Raw genomic sequence first — 8,923 nt, 5'->3', positions numbered from 1 at the left:
GAAGCAAAATTAAAAGCTCGGCTCCAAAATGATCGAGACGAGCCGAGCTGGCTTGGTTAACAAATATGTTTTACAGAAATTGCTACTACCAACTTAAGACTTGAGAACGACAAAAATGCTATCCCATGTTTAGGAATGTGGTGGTTCAGTAAAACCCGCTCGGTAAAAAGTAAAGAAATCGTTACATGTTCACGGTGTTTCGCGACTAATTCGTATATAGAGCCGAACGTAGAAATAAACAAACGAGTTTAAAATTAACGAAATATATTTATTAGCGAGAGTAACTTAATTAATGTCCATAACTGAGTAAGACCGATGATAACAGACTACTGAAATTTGATTACAAATGTGTCGATTTATATTGGGTTTACAAAAAACTAGATTAAACTAAAAAACCATGAATTGCCGTAGCTTACATATTAAAAAATAACTATAGTTTAAATGGGGAGTTTAAACATTCCGGTGTCCTTAAAATATACAGTTTTAAAAGAAAGTACAAGTTAACAAATGAAATCTTAATTAAAATTAGTCCAGCGGCAAAAGACAAAGCTTGGTCACAGGTCGTTTAAGAGTCCGGTCAGCAGTTTTGACAGTTACTACCCGGACGTAGCCATCGGCGCCGGCGTGAGTATCTTGTACGCGGCCAAGCTTCCATTTTGTAGCGGGAAGGTCTTCGTCTTTGAGGATAACGAGATCACCAATTTGAAGGTTACGTTGCGCAGCAGCCCATTTTGGACGCTGTTGAAGCCTGGTCAAATACTCGTTGCACCATCTCTGCCAGAAATGTTGGAGTAGCTTCTGGCCCATCTGCCATCGTGATAGCCGGTTGGTTTTTACATCGGTCAGGTCCGGCTCTGGAATCGCAGTCAGTGTGTCACCAGTCAAAAAGTGACCATTAGACTGTCAGGATCCGTAGAAAGCGCAGAGAGTGGTCGTGAATTTAGGCAGGCTTCGATCTGACAGAGTAACGTGGTCATCTCTTCGTAGGATAGTATTGTTAATCCAACGACTCGTTTAAGGTGGTATTTTACTGATTTAATTCCTGCCTCCCAGAGCCTTCCAAAGTGGGGGGCCAATGGCGGGTTAAAGTGCCAGCGTATACCTTCGTCCGCCGTCCAGCGCGTGATCGTATGGTCATTAGTTGATGTAGCTAAGAATTTCAGGAAATCCTTCATTTCCCTGTTGGCGCCAATGAAATTCGAGCCGCAATCGCTGTATATGTCGGAACTTTTCCCACGTCAAGCTGTGAATCGCTTCAGTGCCGCTAAAACGGCGTCCGTCGTCATGTCGCTCACTAGCTCCAAGTGAACTGCCCTCGTAGTGAAGCAAACGAATAAGGCAATATAAGCCTTAAAGGTCTTCTGGCCGCGACCCTTAATAGCTCGAAGAGAGAACGGCCCCGCATAGTCGACGCCAACCTTTAAAAAGGCTCGGGCTGGGTTAACGCGAGCTGCTGGTAGATCTGCCATCTGTTGCTTTAGGTTAGTAGACTTCTGCCTTGTGCATTGTACGCATTTTCGGACGTGAAACCTGACGGCGTCTCTGATACCAAATATCCAATACCGACGTTGCAGGACAGTCGTGAGTAATTGAGGTCCGGCATGGAGATGTTTGAGATGCTCGTACGTAATTAGTAGATCCGTTAGTTTACTTCGTCGTGGCATGATTATGGGATGTATGAGATCAGTAGTTGCCTTGGCGTGACTTATACGACCGCCAACTCTAAGAAGTCCAACTGCATCGATAAAAGGTTTGAGCGACAACAGCTTGCTTTTCACTGGTAGTGGCTTGAGTGAGATCAGGAGATGAATCTCCTCTTCAAAGTGTCGTTGCTGGACCGCCCAAATCCAATGGTGCAAGGCTGATTCGACTTCGATTGCTGACAATGGTCCTAGGATTCGCTCTGACTTGGTAGTTCGGGTGTTTTTAACGAATCGTTTTAGGTAGGCTGTGACGTGGAGTAGTTTCCTTAACGACGAATAGGCGTCGAGAAGGGTGAAGTCGATCTGAACATGATTTGATATAATAGTTGTAGGACGGACTTCCAGAAGGCATTCCCTGGTTTCGACCGGTGGAGGAATCTTTTCCTCGAGACCTCGAGACAGCCAGCGTGGACCATGCCACCATAGCCCATGGTTTCGTAACTCCGAAGACGAAATTCCTCGAGATGCGCAATCAGCGGGATTCTCTGATCCGTTCACATGGTGCCATTGAGCCTTGGGTAGGCTATCCTGAACTTCAGCTACTCTGTTAGCGATGAACGTTTTCCATCGTTGAGGTGGAGAGGCCAGCCATCCCATTACAGTCATGGAATCTGTCCAGCAATGAGTGTCTGCTATGTTGATTTTGATTGCGGTTTGGATTAGCTTGATAAGTCGAGTTAATAGAACAGCCCCACATAGTTCGAGCGTCGGTAATGATATCTGCTTCAACGGTGCCACCTTTGTTTTGGCTGCGACCAGGTGCGTCTGAGTACTTCCATTCTGATCCTTGGTTCGCAGGTATACTACCGCTGCGTACGCCTTTTCTGAAGCGTCGCAGAAACCTTGGAGACTAATATCTTCGGCTTTTGGTTGAGACATACATCGTGGAATGTTGATGGCTTCGATTTCTGGCAAGACTGACTGGAAGGCTTTCCACTTAGATACGAGCACTTCTGGAGGTCTATCGTCCCAGTCCGATTTTAGCTTCCAAAGATCTTGAAGTAGAAGCTTTGCCTGGATCGTGACAGGTGCAAGAAATCCCAGGGGGTCGAAAACCTTGGCTGTCTCGGAGAGAATCGTCCGTTTTGTTATTCGGTCTGGGTCCGCAGGTACCGTGACTGAATACATGAAGTGATCGGCTGCCGGTGTCCATTTCAAACCGAGGGCTTTAACAGATTCATCATTGTCAAAACTGAGTGGCTGTTGGATTCCGCGCAGGTCGGTTGGTAATGATTGTAGTAGAGCAGGACTATTCGATACCCATTTTCGAAGCTGAAACCCTGCTTCTTGCGTTGACTTCAAGAGTTCGTCTCGCAGTTGAAGTGCTTCTTGGATATCTTCAACGCTGGTCATTAGATCATCCATATAAAAGTCGTTTGTTAATGCATTGGCGGCCATTCCATATTTGGCTTGAATGTCTACGGCTAGTTGCTTCAGAACTCGGGTCGCCAAAAAAGGTGCGGCGCTGGTTCCATAAGTGACAGTCAACAATTGATAATCTTGAATAGGTCCGGCTGGGTTGCGTCGCCAGACAATTCTCTGCAAGGGTGCGTCTTGAGGATGGACCAGGATCTGACGATACATCTTTGCAATATCAGCAGTAATTGCTATAGAGTATAATCTGAAGCGAAGAAGTAGATCAATTAAATCGTCCTGGATCTTCGGACCGACGAGTAGTAGATCGTTGAGAGATTTTCCGTTTGCTGATTTGGCCGACGCGTCGAACACGACTCTCACCTTCGTGGTGCTGCTACTGTCTTTAATTACTGCATGGTGCGAGAGGTAAAACACGTTAAGTATTGAGTGCTCTTCTGCAGTCACCGGTCTCATGTGTCCCAGGATCAAGTATTCTTCCATAAACGCGTGGTATTGTTCAGATAAACTGGCGTTGGTTCGTAAACGTTTCTCAATATACGCGAGTCTTCGAATGGCTATACTTCGAGAATCTCCGAGGTCTATAGAACTCTTGAACGGTAGGCATACAACGTAGCGGCCATCTTTATTGCGGCTGTAAGTGTTCAGAAAGGTTGCTTCGCATTGTAGTTCGCTGGAGGTTAACGCTCTCCGAGGGGACAATTCTTCCAACTCCCAAAACTTTAGAAGCTGATCGTCGATTGTCGAAGTGTGGACGCTTATTGCATGGTCAGGTTGCGCCGTTTCCGGGGATCCTGTTGGACCACAAACAACCCAACCGAAAATTGTGTTGAAGCAGCCAGCAGTACCAGGTTTTCCTTTGCGAATGCCATCTCGGATTAAACGTAGGTAAACATCAGCTCCGAGTAGTATGTGAACCGGACCCGGGCGATAGAACGTCTTGTCGGCCAGTCTTAAATCCTTGAGATGAGTCCATGATGCTGAATTGATAGGATTATTTGGTAAATCTTCTGACACCTTTTTTAAGACCAAGGCGCTGACGGAAGGGATGGACTTCCATCGTTCGATCTGATGGTCAGTTGAACATTCCCTCGAGAAGTTTCAACGCCAATGGCACCAATTCCACCAATGGCGAAAATGAGGCGAGTTCTCTTTAGTTTCAGCTTCCGGACGCAATTTTCACTGATAAAGCTGGCTTGGGAACCTGAATCTAGCAGTGCTCGTACTGGATGGGTGTCGCCATTGTTCGATGTGGACAATGGCTGTCGCTAAAAGAACTTGAAATGCTTGAGAAACTTCCTTCGCCAAGAGACAATTGACCGGAGACACAGGGGTTGTTACCGGCTCTTCTCGTGTTCTCGATTCCTGATGTAATAGCGTATTATGTCGTGAAGAACACTTGCGGCAACTTCCTGATTTGCACTTCGAGGCCGGGTGGTCGGTTTTAAGGCAATTGTAGCATAACGAGTGTTCCCTTACTATTTTCCAGCGATCGTCAATCTTGGCCTTGAGTAAGGTTTCGCACTTGTATGTGGGATGTGATTCCTTGCAGACGGAACAAGCGTCGGTTCTAGCCCCATGGTGAGCTAATGTCGTTTTTCGTGGTGGCAATGCAGGTCGTATCCTTTGAGAGCCATGCGATGCTTGTGCTGCAAGTAGAGCACGAGATCGTTGTTCCAAGAATGTAGTTAACTCTGAGAATGTCGGTCTGTTTGTGCCAGTTAATGAAAGTTCCCACTGTCGTCAAGAGGCTCAATCAATCTTCTTCTTGACCGTGTATAGTAAGACTGCATCCCAATGGTCAACGGGTTCCTTCAGTACCTTCAATGATCGGATACATTCAGTTGTTGTATCGATAAGATTGCGAATCGCCGATGCGGATTCTTCTTTGATACTTGGCTGACTGAAGAGTCTTTCCAGATGTGCATCTATAACTTCTCTTGGGTTGTTATACCGTTTTTGCAAGGTGTTCCAGGCTTCCGGATAGTTCCCATCTGTGACCATGAATGACTGAACTAACAAGGCAGCTTCCCCTCGTAGTGAGGATTTAAGATATTGTAGCTTTTGAGCTCCGGAGAGTGAAGTGTTATGGACTGTTGCCGTAAATAAATCATTAAAAGTAAACCACTCGATGTAGTTGCCGCTGAACACAGGCAGTTCCAGTTTTGGCAATTTGATGTCGGCTGATGCTTGAGACATCACATTTTGTTGAACTGTTGCAGGACATTGGCTGGCGAGATCGTAGAAGAATATATCGATGGCTTCGGCTCGTGCAATAAGATCATTGTATGTCGCTTCATGCGCATCAAAATCGGCAGCTGGACTTCCTACTACGATCGCTTCTTGTATGGTCTCTAACTCCAATAGTAACTTGTCTGTTTTCTCAAGATACTTCTTTATGGCGGTGCTCTGCAGCGGTTGTATGGAATGTCCGATAATAATGTGCTCATATCTTGTTAATTGACCCTTGATGGCTCGTCGTTTCTTTAACAGGGCGTCCATGATTTGTGACTGATATTGATTTGCTTACTCCAACACGAAACAGTTCCACGCGAATTATGTTGTTCAAATTCCTCCGTTGAGTTGTAAATTTGAAGACCGACCCGGGCTGTAAGATCCGGCTCGACGGACCAAAATGTTTCGCGACTAATTCGTATATAGAGCCGAACGTAGAAATAAACAAACGAGTTTAAAATTAACGAAATATATTTATTAGCGAGAGTAACTTAATTAATGTCCATAACTGAGTAAGACCGATGATAACAGACTACTGAAATTTGATTACAAATGTGTCGATTTATATTGGGTTTACAAAAAACTAGATTAAACTAAAAAACCATGAATTGCCGTAGCTTACATATTAAAAAATAACTATAGTTTAAATGGGGAGTTTAAACACACGGTTAGAGGCGAGAGACAGCAAATTTTCTCATGCTTTATTTCATGTAAAAACACAACGGAACGCTATTGATGGAGAGGACTAAAAGGAAAGCACTATCAGGCTTGCGAGTTTTAGTGGCTCGATACCTATCGGCTCGGCTCGACCTTATAAATGCTCGCTCGTTAATTATTCGAGCCACCAAAGTGTCGGCTCGCACTCGGCTCGCTCGTCACAAGCACGAGCTGGCTCTAGCTCGTGTACAGTCCTACGTTTTCGTAATGTTCACTATTTTATAAGACATATACTTTTTAGTAGATTTTAAATTATTCTTTTTTTGCAATATAATTATGTAAAATTAATTTATTAATAGTATAAATAGAAATAATTTATCAGAACTCAACCAGGACTTGAAACAATTTACCAGGAGTCGACACTGGCCCTGAAACATAGTTCTGAAGCTGACTTTAGGACTCAAGGACTCGATAGCATTTAGAAGGCTCGACTCAAGATTCTATAAGAGCTTTTTTGGGACTCGAGACCCGACTAGAACCCTAAAAAGCGGGACTCGCACAGGAGTATTATCAGGGCCGTCTTAAGTGCTATGTGGACCCCTCGGTCGTGCAGATTATTGGGCCCCCTAATCTTCTATACAAAACAAATTAATCGAGGAATAAAAATATTTATTATTTCCTTCAAACAAAAGTCTACAAATTTAACAGTCAACACAAAGTCAGAAACATTTGCGCACTTTCTTTCTTAAAAATTCCTTTACAATTGGATCGAAGTCGATCATTTTTTGAATCGCCATTACGGAATTCTCGTTTGAACACATTTTTTGACAAATATATTGTCTTGGAATTCTAATGCTTTCTCACTCTGCTTTATACACTCGGCGTGTCTTGGAAAGGTCGCTTTCATTGTTCTGAGAAGATGTCGGCCCATTTCGAATCCAGCAATTAACTATGTTAGGATTGCCGATTACCCTTAGCCCTGCATCTGTTTCCTGGAAGGCAGATGTTTTCTTTTCACATTTAGGCACTTCCTCTGGTGGAATATTCTCATCTGGATCAGTTGTAGGATCAAGTGATGACTCCACTGCAATGTCGGTTGGAACTGTGGTAGTCGTTGAGGGCTTCGGTGATATTGTTGAAAGAGCAATTTTATCAGGCTCAGCACTTCTCATAGCATTTTGATGGAACCATGATGTTACCTTGGGAAGTTTGTTAGCTTTCTCTTTCTCCTGCGCAGCTCGTTTTATCTTCTGGGCACCGCTCAAAGTATTACGTTTCTTTTTTGATTGGATCACTAATAATCTCTATTTATAGTTTGTCTAACATCTCAGCCATAATTTTATTCATAAAAGGCATTATATTTTAAACAGAGTTGTCTACTTTCAGCAGGAAAAGAAACTTCACTGTTGAACCAATAAGTGTGAACAAGTGGCGTCACGTGCGGTTTGGATCCCCAAATTATGAAAGGTTCACTACGTATAAGGACATTTTTGGTTTGTTAAAATTGATACTGAGTTTCATTCTAAATTTGTCAAAATTGTACTATTGTTTATTTGCGTTACAGATATGCATAACGTAACCTAATTCCTAAACACGCCCCATGCGTTTCTTGAACCTCTGTATCGAATGATAAATCCATTGCCGACCTTTTAAGCTGTCGGGTGGAGGTTTCAAAGACATTTGAGGCACTTCTTTTAAAGTATTGTACACGTATGGCAAAACGAATAATCCACAGTCGTAAGCGTTTTCTTGTTTTGGAAGGGATTCTTCGACGTACAGGATTTGAACCTTAGGATCCGTTCTAAATTTGCAAAATGATATCAATTTCAAATTTTTTACATGAGGCTCGATAACCTCTTGACTCGTGCTTGACGGATCAAATATAGAAATAATGCCGTTTTTCCGAATTATTGCTAGGAGCCAATGATCTTAGTGGTTCATGGTTCTTGGAAGGATCATTAGGATGTCTCTTTCATAAAAATCGGTTTGATTACGCATAATGTGTATACAAACTTGATCTTCGGTTTCCTTCAGACTCATTAAACGATAAATACGTATTGGTATCCACAAAAATTCCCTTTTCTTCCGATTAAATCCAAGAGCTCTTTGCCTGCATAATCCAAAGAATTGCCATCAATATATACTTGAGGTTTCAAACACTCATACTCTCTCAAATTCAGGATTTTCTTTGTGCATTTACCGTCGCAAAAAAATCATTCAAATCAAACTCTTTCGCAATGTCAGCAGTATTTCTTTGTCGTTTTTTGAACCCCATTTGCATATTTGGAAGGGTTTTGCTAACAATCACGTTTTCCTGGAGGGTTTTGAAGATTTCTCTAAAAAATTAGTTTGGATTAAATTAAATATCCATCTTCGTAGTAATGTGCTCTTAAAAGGTAATTTAATATCTTCATCGTTACGCAGGAAATAATATACGTATTACACTATATACTGTATAATCGGAAGTCACATGAATTTTCGGTCTTTGGGTAGTCAAGAGGCATGTTATATCTCTCCCATTCATTAGGAATTACATCAAATAAATTATCAGCCAAATCAAAAACGACTTCATAGTCTCTATCCGATACTGAACTTCCTGATTGAAGCGCATCAAACGCTACCATTTCTTTTGATTTTTTCGTGATGCTAACCAACTCGGAAAGATGATTATTAATTTTTGTTTCTGGCGGCGCAATATGAATTAGTAATGTCCTTTCTTTAATTTTTTTGCGCCATTTTCTCTTCTAAATTTTTCATAAAGCTCGCTATTCCCAAACAAAAAACGAAAGCTGTCGAATATTCGGGAGTTCATGTAAACAAAATCATTTGAACGGCCAGATTTTTGCAAGAGGATTTTAATGGCTTCATCTACTGTTCGCCCTCTAATTGGTTTATTCTCCTCTTTAAGATCGCATAATTCAAAAATTTGATATGTTTCTCCCATTTCCTTGTCA

At 42.5% G+C, this 8,923-nt stretch overlaps 1 protein-coding gene across 1 annotated transcript; it reads right to left on the bottom strand.

Annotated features, from left to right (window-relative positions):
• Window positions 1–1,238: 1,238 nt before the first annotated feature.
• LOC149588954 (uncharacterized) lies at window positions 1,239–5,579 on the bottom strand. The gene is made up of 3 exons (XM_089861867.1): window positions 4,916–5,579; window positions 4,282–4,726; window positions 1,239–4,167 (listed from the first exon to the last, which is right to left on the bottom strand). Exons 1-3 carry the CDS (start codon window positions 5,577–5,579, stop codon window positions 1,239–1,241), a joined length of 4,038 nt encoding a protein of 1,345 aa, XP_089717993.1.
• Between the last annotated feature and the right edge of the window lie 3,344 nt (window positions 5,580–8,923).

This window comes from Phalangium opilio, unplaced genomic scaffold (genome assembly GCF_054372755.1).
Source record: "Phalangium opilio isolate 3A_F unplaced genomic scaffold, DU_Popi_V2 ptg000523l_1, whole genome shotgun sequence".
In the NCBI taxonomy this organism is placed as follows: Eukaryota; Metazoa; Arthropoda; class Arachnida; order Opiliones; family Phalangiidae; genus Phalangium; species Phalangium opilio.
The sequence above is the reverse complement of the archived record's forward strand: the minus strand, read 5'-3'. Positions and strand labels throughout refer to the sequence as shown.

Bases quoted from the DNA above. Each gene is read 5' to 3' on its own strand.
- LOC149588954 (XM_089861867.1), bottom strand. From the start codon at position 5,579: ATGGACGCCCTGTTAAAGAAACGACGAGCCATCAAGGGTCAATTAACA. The intron at 4,727-4,915 runs GTATCCGATCAT...CTCTACTTGCAG, and splicing joins TATCGATACAACAACTGAAT to CACAAGCATCGCATGGCTCT. The intron at 4,168-4,281 runs GTTCCCAAGCCA...AAACTTCTCGAG, and splicing joins ACGAGCACTGCTAGATTCAG to GGAATGTTCAACTGACCATC.